General features: G+C 43.6%; 5 protein-coding genes across 5 annotated transcripts; 2 read left to right on the top strand and 3 right to left on the bottom strand.

Annotated features, from left to right (window-relative positions):
• Positions 1-5614: 5614 nt before the first annotated feature.
• On the bottom strand, positions 5615-8903 carry V1508DRAFT_417219 (uncharacterized protein). Its single transcript, XM_066940321.1, has 2 exons — positions 8692-8903; positions 5615-8636 (listed from the first exon to the last, which is right to left on the bottom strand). The coding sequence occupies exons 1-2, from the start codon at positions 8698-8700 to the stop codon at positions 5736-5738; spliced, it is 2910 nt and encodes a 969-aa protein (XP_066795980.1). The 5' UTR covers positions 8701-8903; the 3' UTR covers positions 5615-5735.
• Positions 8747-9644, top strand: V1508DRAFT_417218 (uncharacterized protein). The gene has a single exon (XM_066940320.1). The coding sequence runs from the start codon at positions 8883-8885 to the stop codon at positions 9567-9569; it is 687 nt and encodes a 228-aa protein (XP_066795979.1). The 5' UTR covers positions 8747-8882; the 3' UTR covers positions 9570-9644.
• Positions 9603-11174, bottom strand: V1508DRAFT_417214 (FtsJ-like methyltransferase-domain-containing protein). Its single transcript, XM_066940319.1, has 5 exons — positions 10779-11174; positions 10672-10722; positions 10259-10614; positions 10159-10207; positions 9603-10106 (listed from the first exon to the last, which is right to left on the bottom strand). The coding sequence occupies exons 1-5, from the start codon at positions 10962-10964 to the stop codon at positions 9858-9860; spliced, it is 891 nt and encodes a 296-aa protein (XP_066795978.1). The 5' UTR covers positions 10965-11174; the 3' UTR covers positions 9603-9857.
• V1508DRAFT_417211 (uncharacterized protein) lies at positions 11136-12757 on the top strand. The gene is given in 10 exon segments (XM_066940318.1): positions 11136-11301; positions 11360-11441; positions 11500-11651; positions 11705-11756; positions 11810-11899; positions 11916-11918; positions 12013-12073; positions 12121-12176; positions 12227-12337; positions 12399-12757. The coding sequence occupies 10 exon segments, from the start codon at positions 11184-11186 to the stop codon at positions 12607-12609; spliced, it is 936 nt and encodes a 311-aa protein (XP_066795977.1). The 5' UTR covers positions 11136-11183; the 3' UTR covers positions 12610-12757.
• Positions 12654-13731, bottom strand: V1508DRAFT_461799 (uncharacterized protein). Its single transcript, XM_066942819.1, has 3 exons — positions 13443-13731; positions 13184-13390; positions 12654-13133 (listed from the first exon to the last, which is right to left on the bottom strand). Exons 1-3 carry the CDS (start codon positions 13651-13653, stop codon positions 12856-12858), a joined length of 696 nt encoding a protein of 231 aa, XP_066795976.1. The 5' UTR covers positions 13654-13731; the 3' UTR covers positions 12654-12855.
• Between the last annotated feature and the right edge of the window lie 132 nt (positions 13732-13863).

Below are 13863 nucleotides of genomic sequence, written 5' to 3'. Positions count from 1 at the left end.
ACGCAATGTGATTTCTGCCCAGTGCTCAACTTTAATAGGTTGCAGCTACTAATTTAAGTAGTGACCTCTTCAGGGCACAGGTAGCCAGTAATGGCAGCCTAGTTGTGTGAAAGCACAGCGACATCCTCAAATTGCGGGGAGTCCCTTAGAGCTTCAAGCTACCGCGGCGCCGCGAAAGTGAGCGTGCAGCAGATGGTGTAACGGCCATTGGATGGTAAAAATGCTTGGAGATTGGGTGATCCGCAGCCAAGTCCTAACCTACGCAAGTAGTATGGATGCAGTTCACAGACTAAATGGGGATGGGTGCATGCAATTGGCAGGTAGTGTGAAAATGACAATAATTCTATTGTGGGCGATCACTATCTGCGAGGAACAATACATGCGCTTAAGATATAGTCGAAACCCGAATCGAAAGAAAGGGTCTACGCTACCTGGTTCTTGTAGAAACTTGTGCATAACCGTTGGAGAAGGAGTATCCAGTTGTACTGTAAGGCCCTCTCCGGGTCTTGCAGTCTGGATGGAACCTCGTGTATTCTATGGTGCGCTGGATTTCTGGTAAGAAGTCACAGGCCAGTGAAGCGTTGCATTGTCCATGATCTGATCGGATGACGAGTTTCTTGATTAGTTTGGCATGATAACTGATTACGGCTGGGTGCAAATCGAAAATGTTTTGATTGAGTAGATTAGTGCCTAGATATGTTTGACTGCATCTAAGATTGATTAATTCATCCATTGATGTGACTGGGAGTGCTATGACAAATGCTGAATGTCAAAGTGAAGAAATTCAACCAAGCGCGGGTAAACGGCGGGAGTAACTATGACTCAACCCTAATAGGGTCAGAATAGTGGACATGAAAGTGTCTGCTAGTGCAAGCGTACATTGTGGACAAAGTTATATTTAATGGAAACATCAGCAATAGGCTAATAAGTTCGCGGTCGTCCTGTAGCCAGTCTTCCTCTGCAACAATCTTCTACGGTGAGTTTGATGCATTGCGGACTGTGATTGCAATGAGCGAGAATGTGCTTGTTGATGCATACAACCGTGCCGTTGCAACCTTTGCGTGAATTGTTTAGTTGCGGTGATTCCTGGCAGAGATGGACATCCCCCAACTCATTGCCTTACCAAGCTCTAATCGAACTGTCCCTTATTTTTTCACACATGTTCGCAATTGGACAGTTAGCTACGGTTAAGGATTCGCGGCAAGCACCTGTAAGTGTTTGATGTCGAAAATAGGAAGTTTCTTGACCTTGAGATCGTTGCAATTCCAAGGAGGCTAACAGAGGTGTAATATATGTTCCCCATGTCTGGAGCATATATATTCAAATGCCCAGCGATCTAATACGCCTACGTAGATATTGTATTGTATTTGACACGAGGTATTCATGATTAGGTCTGGATTGTTTGTCTTTGTTATCTACCGTTGTTACACTAGATTGGCCTTTTCTCTTACGCACATTTGTGTCCATTTGTATTCGTGTTATTACTGTCTCAGATAATTGATTCAGCAATCCAACAGAAATTGCCTGTATGACCAATCATACGTATTTATACAGATAAATAGGGGTGGAAGCATTCCGTCAACTTTTGAGACAAAAATGAAGCTCTAATCGTAAAGTAATCGTATATTGAAGTGTAAAACCGTAAAGTAATCGTATTCCTTATTAGGAAGGTAGGTTATTACCCATTGTCCAGGAAACTTCTGTCCTCTGAAGTATCATCAAGATAGGGTGTATCGATGGTTAGGGTTTAGAACCCTAAATTAATTTTTTGCGAGCAACCAACTTCATTGCTGCAAATCGTATCCACCCCTACTGAGATAAATAGATTACCTGATACTGCAAGTGACGGCTGATGTCAGTTGATGAAGTGCCAGGGCACTCTGAGGACTTCCAGTAAAATTCCGTATAGGATCTACCTACCGGAGCCGGCTGGGCAAATCGTATCGAGTCCGACGTTTCTCTGACAAAAAGCGGCCACGCCAGAAATGTAATCAGGAAGCTAAATCGAAAATATGGTTATAGAAAATAGACTGAATGACTCGATGCCTTTAGCAACTCTCTGGACTTAATCAGAGAAATATTGAGTCTGTAAACCCCGGACAATCCTCTCGACTATATAACGTGATCGGCAATCCAGCGGATCATCGCGGTGAGTGGATTACTAAAACGGATCATTCTATTTATTTTTCTGAATAGCAATCCACAGCGAAGATATATAACATCATAGCCAATAAAGTTTTCTTTATCCTGTTTACACGTACGGGAGTTATGTCCAACCTCTTTTCAACCTCCACAAATTTCGTTTTAGCGGTAAATTAGTTGACGAGTCTGGCAATTTTGGGAGACGACAGTGATGAATAGGGATTTGGCTTCAAGCAGGATAATGCTAAGATATCCCTTGAGGCAGGAAATCGAGATTAGTAGAATAGTGAGAATATGATTATTGCTGTATTTTGCAGGAATGTTTGTGCTTGCGGGCCACTGAATGTTCTGCTCTGAAACGGCTGTTGGCTGTGGACTAACGATTCTATGACTGCCTAATAAGCTCTCCAGCATCATCGCCATTTACTTAACTAATGGATTGGCTCTGCATAATAAAATGCAATGTTCATGATTATTAATACTTTTAATAAATGATGCAAAGTGAAATATGAAACACATTGCCTCTGCCTCCTGTATATATATACCCTGAATGAATACGAAGAAAAGCTGCAAAAAATTGCCTAATACAACAAAAAGAAACGCCGAAGTAATAAACACCCAATTATATCCAGTTGTATGATTACCACTAATGTCTAGCTCGAATAGACTCTTAACTGGCGGCAGTCAACCCTTTTCGCACCGCCCGCACTCGCTGCCTCTAGAACAGCGATCCCTCGGTTCTCTCCCTGGACCACCTTTTTCTGATGTTTGTGTATACCGTAGGCCTTCTGCTCCGGTAAAATAGTATTAGAGTAAATGATCTAAGAGCTTCGCTTATTTTAGCCTTGTACAGTGCCCTGCAGTTGTGTAAGTTAGTCATTTGAATCATTGAATGATGGCCTAATTCATAGATATCGTTGTCCTCAATCCCATACTCTTAATGGTATTCTGTGCGAGATCGAACTATTCTGTAATAGTAATAATCTCAGTTACTCCGTTTTTTACTCGTTGATGATCATCATTAGATGCGTTCAGACACGGCATCATAACTCGATATGGTTGGCTAGGTAATAAGTACTATTATTCGTATCGACACGACGAATCCCACTCGTTACCTTACGGGAATCCTGCGAATACGGAAAACGAAATGCAATAAGGAAAATTATCCGTGATCACCCGTACTCCTCGTGATATACTTACCTTCGCCCAGAAAGCTTTCCGCTTCTGGTACTCATCCACACTGTGCGCTTAGCAATCTCGTCCCTCCAATCCTGCCAAGGACCAATATAACGATGGGTATGCGTCATGCCATGCCTGGTGATGTGCATCAAGAACGTTGCGAGTGGCCCGAAGTGAACTGGTGGGCTCATCTGTCATGAGACTGGACCGGTGAGAATGATGTGAGTAGGTACATGTTATATAACCAAATAAGAGTACGCTCGACGACACATCGCGTGGGCTGTCTCCCGCATCTTGAAGTGAAAACACGATGCAATTGCCCACTTCGCCTAGAGTCACCCAAGGAAGGTCTAAAGGTCTGATGATGACACACATGCGTAAGGGGCAGTGAAACCTAGCGACGGGAGCGAGCTGAATTAGATCAATCAGGTAACTTACAAAGAACATTTAAAATGTTATGCCGGCACATGAGAATGGGCTGGAGCTTGAATGGTACGAATAAATCACCAGAACAACAGTACATGCGAAAGTTGGCAATGCTCTAGCTTCGGTTTGGCACAGAAGGCTTGGGCACACTTCGGAAGCGTCGAAGACTAACAAAATTAGACATTGTGAGCACAGGGAAGTCGACGTTATGAATAAGTGCATTGGCTATGTCTATCATACCGGCACAAACACTACGACGAGTGGAATATAGACATAGAGATCTCTACCGGCCATTTCGAACTGCCTCCGTCGCTACCCAGTTTGACAATGAAGCGTTTGGAGATGACTAATAGCCAAATTGCGCAAGGTGCATGTTGTGAACTGATAATTACAGGGAATACGCCACGACGGAGCTGGAACCATATCCCCGAACAAGATGATACTGAGCGTCAGACCACCGAGCACAGCACGCCAAATCACAATGAAGTCACTGAAAGATACAACCCCCACTCGTCGAAACTCCACTTAGCATGTTCATTTGTAGAAAGACGATAGAGTGATTTGGACAGAACCGTTCAAATTCAAGGTAAAATCCGGAATCGTACATTAAATAAGGAAGAAACAACATTACACATATTATGGCTCGAAAAGGTGATACTGACGCCTGGATTACTTGTTCATGTAATTACTGTTACATTATATTGCATGAACTGGTCGGAAGCCATCTTATCGTATATACTTGTCCTTGAACCGTCGTTTCCCGTTCCTACAGCGGCCTCCACCTGAAACGATTTTCCAAGTCCGTCTCAGCATACTTTTGTAATTCGATTCGGTAAGCTTCGGAAGCAAATGATGAACCTAGGACAATTAGCAGACTTTGGTTCAAGAGGGAGTGTTGGAATCTGAAACGGAAGTGGAGATATCGTTAAGGTGGTAGTGGTGAATGCGCAGAAGCGGAGAAGTTGAAGGACCCGGAAACCGAGGTCAGGCACATAAGGTACATAAGATAAAAAAAGCCTTCCGTACGTTTCATGTAATAAGAATAAATAACACCATCATGCGATCCAGACCTCAAATTCATGGATGCGAAGCAAACATTATGTCTTCCAAAGCGACCAAGGTCGCTTCCACAATTCTCTACATTCTCTGCTGAAGCTTGGTATCATTCACCGGCGAGACGTGTTGAGTCCTCGACCTATGCTATCAACTTTTCATTGATTCTGTTGAAATAACAACTGTATCTGATACAAAGATAGCTATAACAAATTTGTAAACTCTAAAGTTCATACTTTAGATGTACACACCGCCACATAAGAAAGCATGGTGCACTTGACCGGCATTGCGCATACATCTTCTCAAGCGCAACTTCGTAAGGGTTGTGGCGTCACATTAAGTAACCCATATGATCTGATTGAAAATCGATCCTATATCAAAAAAAGACAGTCACAAGATCGTTATCCACACCCCAGAAGTGATATCGACATTGAGTATTCCGGACGACAGATGCACTTCGGTGGCTGTATTTGCACTATGTCAGCTGCTATGGAGCAAAATTACTGACTTACTTCGTGCTGAGGCTCTGGTAGCCTTTCTTGTTAGATAATGCGAACAGTATTCGGATTGGATTACCTTTCACGTACATTCTGTGGGCGTCGCATTGCAGTCAGATGCTGACGCTGGCCCCACCTTTCGCCGGCTATATATCGGCAAGTAGACATTGTCATGTTGACAATACGAGACTATGGCGTAACAGGCAGTAGTCTTGGTATGCATTTGGAAAGGAAAGTTGAGTTGAAAATAATGCAATCTTCGTTTTGAGTACTATTTGGAGTTACGACTGTGTTGCAGCAGTGTGCGGAATTATATATATATTTGTAGAATATTGATTGTATGTACACACTAGTTTGCACGATATATACAGTTCTTTTTACAATATTTGTCTACCCAACCTTATATAACCCGACTTGTCTTACATTCGTTCCGCTCCGCTAAGCCGCAGATGATTTCGGTAAATCCGCTCTTCTCGTTGGCCTAGATCGACTATATTCTTGACTCAGCGGTAACAAACCTTGCCGCACTTTCTCTAGCCTTGCCTGCTCTAGTGGGTTTGAAAAGATGTTATATCCACGGACGTCAAGTCGCTGCAATAGCGGTCCTATGCGCTTGACCTTTTTCCACTCTTCGGGATGCACCGTAGTAGCCCACTCTTCGACCTCCTTTCGCATAACTTCGGACTCAATGTAATTGTACAGCACACCTATAGCGTCTCCTGCTGTTAGGGAGGTATCTTCGCTGGAATCTGGCGTTGGTTCTGGAAGAGCTAGGTTAAATAAGTGCGTTGCAATCTGAAAGGCTCGGTCAAAGTTTTTTGCTTCGCAGTGAGCGGCAATATAATATTTGAAATGCTCTGCCGTGAGAGGCACGGGATACTTCTTAAAGTCATCCCACAACATATCCGCGTACCCAGCACCTGTGTGACTTGCCACCTTCAAAAGAAGTCGTAACGTTTCCGTATTAGGCTGATGAATAATCTCAGTAGGATGCGCAGCAGCGTTAAGACGGACCTGCTGCCAGAGGGAGTATGAAAGATAATCATGACTGGACGGTGCGCATGCCTCCAGCATTGCATTAAACAACTCAATATCAGGGTCAATATTCAAGTCAACCTTGTAACAATGGAACAGCTCATTAATACCAGACACGAAATTGCGTCGTGAAAATTGGCGGAATACAAGCGCGTATATGTCCTTCTGTGGCGGAGTGTCAGTGTCTTTTCGAATATATCTAAAGAGTTCCAGTGTTGCTTCGCAGTAATCCAATTCACAGAAATGGCGCATAATTGGAAGGTAGGAGTCGTAACTAGGTATAAAGTGGGAGTGGATACAGCCATAAAGCATCCAAGCGGCGTCACCTGTATACGCGTTTAACACAGCACGGTGGAGTAGGTCATAGAGCTCTGGAAATGCATCTGGCATATACTTATATGAGTCGCCCATTTCTTCGTTCAGTAGGTCCCTTAAGTTTCCGACTTCTCCGTGATCCACAAAGGCTTTCGCCATTGCCAGTCGAGTTGGATAATCTACACTATTGACGTAAAGTCTCACTGCAATATACATCTCCACCAGCACATCAGCATCAAAGTCTTCCGCTGTCGCTAGTCCCTCCAGCATGATAAAGAGAGCTTTCATGTCATCGTTTTGAAAATGCCACGTTAAGCCGTCACTCACACCGCGTTTGAATACTGCAACTGCTTCTGATGGTTTTCCCGACCGCACTCGATCTCGGACACGCAAGCCCACTGCATTTGTATCCAATTTCACGCTGTACAGTTCATATAGACTAAACACTGCGTTTCGGAAGTCTTCTGCTGATCTGCCAACCTGCGACGCTCGCATGACACCGTTGAGGGTAGCAGTATCAGTCTCAAATTCATAACTATTCATTTGTTGAAGAAGTTCATTAATTTTGGACACTTCTTGTAAGCTATACGTGACCCACTGCGCCAGAACCCGCCAAGTCTCGGCCTCTAAATGAGGGAGCAACTCGTCATCTCTAAAATACAATGCTATTCGCTCAGCAGAAGTAGCATTGCCGGACACAATACACGCAGTCAGATATGAACGGTAAAGAGACTGATTATCAATTATATCGAACGCCGGAACTTCATTCTCATCAAATAAAACCTGCTTAGCATGCGCCATGAAGGAAACAGACTGCTCGGCTTCATAATCCTTCACGACGTACCGGAACAACAGCTCATATGTATCAAGATTTGGTTGTAGAGGTTCTTTTGTTTTTTGGGTGGGAAACATTACCTGATTGTAGATGCCCCATACATTTCGCTGGTCATTCTCGATAGCTGCTTGTAGGATGACGTTGAATGCACCGATGTCCAAAAACCTGGTTTGAAATAGACGAGATACCAAGACTTCTTGAACTTTTTCATCCGAGACGTTGTTGATAATCGAAACCAATGCAACTGCCATTTTCTCATCCACTGACTGTAATATCCGAAGAAGTTCATTATATGCAATTAACATCTCCTTGTCTGCCTTATTTCGTGAGAGCAGCAAGACAAAGAGCATAAACTGTTCTTGAGCGTCCTTATCTTCAGTCGTTGTCATCCTCATCAGTCCTTGGTACACTTTCCGTCCAAGCTCGACATGATACTGCGACGACACTTCGTATCGCACGATAAGCTGCAACAATTTCTTCAGTTCGTCCCGATTAAAGTACTGTCGTGGACTGTCCGCTGAATGGACAATATCCGTCTCCTCAGACTCCGCGGTATTCCCAATTTGATGTGTATACAGAAAATTCCAGGCCTCGTTAATTAGTCGCACGTGGACAACTGGTAGTTCGTCCCTCGCCAGACGTGGTAGCAGGTCATCCACTGCGGCTTTCAGTTGGAATTCGATGTCCTCTAGTTCACTAATATCCTCGCTCTCAGCCTTAACTTTCCGAATCAAATTGCTCAACAGCTGTAGGCTTTCCCACTCAGTATCAGGTTCGTATCCGTCAGCGACTTCCGGGTTCCGCCGAGTCTCCCACCGGCCGTCCGCGGGGTCCCTCCCTGAAAATAGGAGCTTCAATATCCTTAGAAGCCAAGCGTCATTGGAGTACGTCTTAGCGTCTCTGCTTGTGCTATCAAATCGGGGTGGCTCTGAATCCTTGGATGTGGCATAGTGGCGAGATACCATAGTGGGCGAGGCAATTTGGGATCTTGTAAGGGAATATTGTAGAGATTTTCGAACAGGCGAATATTTCGCATGAACAAAACTGAAACGGGTAACATGCAATGAATGCCGTAAGTCAGTGCATTCGGAATGGTATACCGTCCTTCTGGATGCTGCTATTCCGTTCCTCATTGTAGGTGTCAAGGGGAGCACCTGTGTTAATGTTAGGATAGATATGACTAATTGCAACTCCCCACCAGTGACATACTTTGTACATCAAGGGAACTGCTCGTTATAGTTATCACACTCCACCACTCAACCAACTGATAATAACCGCTGCCTCCAGAATCGTGGTATGACAATTTAGCTGCAAAACTTCTGATTGTGGGTACAAGCCATCCACAAAAATGTGACTCCCAACTGGAAACTTTAAATTTGGATCGGAGCACGAAACGATAAATGCCATTTAGCCAAGGATATGTACGTGAGATATCACATTTTACCGGCATCGATGATCGTTACATCTCATTACCGTTAATATTCATGTCAAAGACCTTGGAAACCATAAATGCGGACATTCAGTCATCTATAGAAGCCTCAACCTCCAGGCTTAGTCCTCGAATCTGTGTCTTTTGCAAAAAGGAGTATGGAAAGTACTCTTGCCCGCGGTGCCGACAGCTATATTGCTCATTAGCTTGTTACAAGTCTAAAGTGCATCAGACGTGCTCTAATTCCTTTTATTGTGATAACACGCTCGCTACCACACGAGCAGCCATTACGGAAGCTGAATCGCCGGAGTTGTCGACCAGCGAGAAGAAGCGACTCCTGGAACTCGTCAATGAATATGAAATAGAGGCTCAAGAACGGCCGTTAGGCGATTTTGAAGGTTTAGTGAAGAAGTCGTCTGCACGGAAGTCTCAATCTGCTGAGATCGCTTGTCCACATGATGTTGCTGAAGATGAACAACAAAGCAGCGACGAGAGCAAACAGGAGAGGTGGAGACAAGATCTCGAAGATCGACTGACGGATTTAGATCTAGAGTCCGCTGAATTTGAAGAGATTTGGACAAGACTTACTCTTCGCGAACAGACGGACTTCATAAGGCTTGCTCAGGAGCATGAACGACATGCTGATGAGGAATTGTAGGAGCATGATGTAGCATAGGACGTTAAATGAAAGTAGATGGTACACATTACTAATGTTGACATTTAAGCGGGTAAACGAAAAGCACTGGGTAATTATGCCTGACGCTAAAACTGTGGTGCAAACATGCCATTGGATGCAAATATCTAAATCTGCCGGGCGCATACTATAGAAGATATATAAATTCTCGAGCAGCGTATGGCGGATTAAATTGATTTACCAGCGACATAATTGTCAGCTTTAGTGCACCGAATGAAATGCTTCACTAGTTATTCTTGTCAGCGCATCACATTAATAGTCATACAACTTTTCGTATAGATCGTGCTTAGTTACACTTTTCTTGCGTGATTTGGACACAAAATATTGCTCTCGGGATTCTCTTCTTGATGCTCGTGGTTTCTCGCGCCTAACTACGTCAAACGCTTTCCGTAAGCGGCGTTCCAGGTCGACGTCTTCAGCTCCAGAGTAGAATTTGCATATGAAATGCCCCCCTGCCTTCAAAGTATCGAGTGCAAATGCTAGCGCTGAATTGCATAGATCCTACTACTGTGTCAGATTCTCCATTAGGACACTAGAAAGCATCCATAAATACCATGCTCAGCGTATGGTCTCGAAATGAATTTCCGGAAGTATTGGCCATCCTATTGAAACGGTTACTCAATGACTTGTTAAATACAGGGCAAGGTTCTGACATGTCACTTAACACTACATCAACCACAGGGACACCGCTTATCTGTCCTATTGGGTTGGTATTTGCTGACCGCTTTGCATCGTTCATGATCTCGTGACGACATGCCGATAGCTCTAAATCATCATCGCCGACCTTGTCCGTTGCCGCTCGGTGACCTACGTGATCTACTGGGCTTTCCAAGAAGTCCTCTGACAAAAAGGCTTTAATTGCTCTCTGTGTTTCAATATGGAGGAAGTTTCCTTGAATTGCCGTTACCCCTTGAGGTGGAGCGCAGGGGAGGATGTCTATTCCAACTATTCGTCCATTACGGCCCGTCCGGTCGACTGCCACTTGGGTCCACGATCCTGGTGCAAAGCCCTTGTATTCATTAATATTCTAAAGCAATCAAATACGCTAAGACAACATTTGACGAACCAAATCTACAACAGTCTGTCCTTGATGAAAAATATGATGATTGTGGTCAATCTACCGGCTTGTTAGGTCTGGCTTATTGGCATTCAATGAAAAATTTAGTGAGATACCTCTAGTAACTTGAATGCTGCGCGGCTTTTCAAATTTCGAAGAGTAGCCTCTCGCGAATACGGATCTTTTTGCTGTCGCCGAGTCCACCTATCGGAGCTGCCAGAGCTTGCACAACGAATGATCCCATGACAGACAGGCCGTATCGAACTGCTGCTGAACGCACGGAGCCCACAATAGCACTCCATGACGATAAGGTCATACGTGGATCCGCATCTGTGCACCTTTTTCTAGAACTGAAACGCGGAGCTAGCTCAGAGTAGACCTAACTAAGTAACCCTAATCCTTCAGAATTCCTAAACCGCAGTGGTATTGTTAGAGTTTAATTGGCATCTAGAGACACGAACTTAGTCGAGCGGTGTGCCGGCTAGTAATCAGTGGATACAATCGGAGTATAGTGTCTAGTCATGGCCTCAGAGACACGTCTTCCAACGGTCCTGGTTACCGGAGCTACGGGACTACTTGGAAGAGAGATCGTCAAGAAGTTCCAAAACTATGGATCGAACTGGAATGTTGTAGGGACCGGTATGTGTTCGGAATCAATGTTCCTTGATTGGACGAAGTTGTTTATACGCGACTTTAGGATTATCTCGATCTTCTCCACCAACTGTTTGCCTTGATTTAACTAAAACTGATCAAGTGGCTCAGTTTATAAAGGCTACAATGTACTACTGCACAACTATTTACTCATACACTTATGGCTTCAGGTTCTAATTCATTTAGGCCGTCTATTGTAATCCACTCGGCTGCGGAGCGGAGGCTAGACGTTGCAGCTAAGAATCCGGAGAAGGTTGTAGAGCTTAACGTACTGGTCACTAAGTACTTAGCTGAATTAACGGCCCAGATGGGCATTCCATTTATTTATATATCCACAGGTGAAGGGATTGTACGTTGTATCTTGTTTTATTTCGCTAAAACTGGTTGTCAGACTATGTGTTCGATGGAACATGTCCACCATATGAGCCTTATGACGAGCCTAAGTACGACTACAATTTGCAGGAGTGCATATCGTATCATGAACTAATCAATGAAGTCCTACAAATCTTTATGGTATCACAAAGCGCAACGGAGAATTGGAGGCTTTGAAACATAACAGAAAATCTCTAATTTTCCGAGTACCTGTAAGTCATCATATAACGTTTTCGTGGAACGCTGCTAACCGGTTCATATTTTGCTGTTTCAGGTTTTGTAAGATAAAGCCGCTCCTTACATTATTTTGTGTTCTAATCTGTGTAGGTACGGAGAAGTTGAGAAGACGTCGGAGTCCTCTATCAACGCTCTCGTCGACATTACGTTGGTGAGTAGTTGACATTAAAAACCTTTCGGAGAAGGCTAACGAATTAGAATGTCAATCGCGAAATAGAAGTTGAGATGGATAATTGGCAGATTCGTTATCCAACGTATATTTCTTCCTCAGATTTAATGCATTATTAATTGACACGTACTCTAGCAATACGCAAGATATCGGTCGCGCTTTAAGAGACCTAGCGGATCTCATTCTCAGCCGAAAGAAGGAAGTCCCATCTATTCTACATTTCAGTGCCACTCAAAAATACACGAAGTAAGACAATGAAATTTGGATTTCGAACTAGTGTTGAGGTCTGATAATAACTTCTCATTAGATACGAGATTTGCCAGCTTTTCGGAGAGCTACTTGGTGTCCCTACATGTCACTTGAAAAAGGTAGACGCAGTCAGTAAAGCTGACAGCAATGTTATCAGGCCCCATGATTGCTGTTTGTCCAACAAGGGATTGATGGAATTAGGAATTGATTGTAGTCATGTTGACTTCGTTACATGGTGGAAAAAATATTTACTTCCCGCCCGCCATTAGCTGCGTATAATTTGCCAAGGCCATTTCTTTGAGATGTGTCAAGGTTACTTGTGATATAAATATATTTGTTTTTGGCGAAATTTCTGTAGTGTTAAGTGCGAGTAGCCTTTATTGCCCGCTTCTTGAAAATACAGGATCTTTAACGATGTACACCAGAAATCAAAACAATACCCATATACCGTTATCATTTCCTTCGATAATTAAGAATCACTTGATTTCTGGTAAATCTCAAGTCTTCCTCTATCTTTAGCCTAGCTCTTCCCATTGTATGGTGTCACCTTCGACCATCAGTGGCTTCTCAAAATCTCGAAGACCGGTTTCATCTGGAGGCAAAAAGTCCAAATCATTCGGTATATACTCATTATCCGGATTATTAAATAATCTGTTTAGTTTCCGTTCCATGCTTGTCATTCCGTCGTTGTCCCTTGGATAGTGATAATCCGCTATAATACTTCCATCGTTAAGAACGTCGCGCAGAGCATTGAAATCTAACTCCTCATAATCATCAGGAATAAACGGCAACTCTATCAAAAAAGGTTAGTCCTAGGGCAGTAGCTGCAATAGATCATTTTACCTTTGGCTTGTGGGGCCATGTACTCTATATCAGGCAAATCGTCTGCAATGGACGCGACAGATGTGGCTGTAAGCTCCTTTGTAATTTCTGGCTTGATTGCCGCCTTGACACGGCGTCGGCCTGACGTCTGCTTGACAATAGACTTTTGAGGTTTTGACTGCACAGTCCTAGCATTCGTATCTTTGCCACCTAATGGAATCCGTTTCTCTATTGGCTTAATTAGCACTATATGGTTGTGAAAATCGAATATTACAAGTACCATTAGGAGTCTTAAATAGAGACTTAAATTTTGTTCCTCCTTCTGTAACGGATATTTTCCCGGTATGATACGTATTGCTATTTTCCTTCGTCTTTGCTGCGAACGGTGTTCTCACGGTGCCGGCCCTTTTCGTGAATGGCGTTTTTGGTGCCGTTTTCAGCGGACCGGTATGTCCCGCGTGGTTCTCTTTGTCCAGGAATATCGTAGTCATGCATTCAATTGATCCAAATGTAGTAACTGCTTGTGACTAGTTGGTTGGAAATGGGATAGGGATCTACTGAGAATAAGTAGAGCTGCTGTCTTTGTTACTGGTTGCTGGGAGTTTGTTTACTAACTGATTGTCCGGGTAACGATTTGTGGTACGCACGACATGACCGAACAACAAGGAAACCCCCTTCTACAAATTATAGCAATACAGTTC

The sequence above is a fragment of the Lipomyces doorenjongii genome (genome assembly GCF_038497915.1).
Source record: "Lipomyces doorenjongii strain NRRL Y-27504 unplaced genomic scaffold V1508scaffold_23, whole genome shotgun sequence".
Taxonomy (NCBI): domain Eukaryota; kingdom Fungi; phylum Ascomycota; class Lipomycetes; order Lipomycetales; family Lipomycetaceae; genus Lipomyces; species Lipomyces doorenjongii.
The sequence above is the reverse complement of the archived record's forward strand: the minus strand, read 5'-3'. Positions and strand labels throughout refer to the sequence as shown.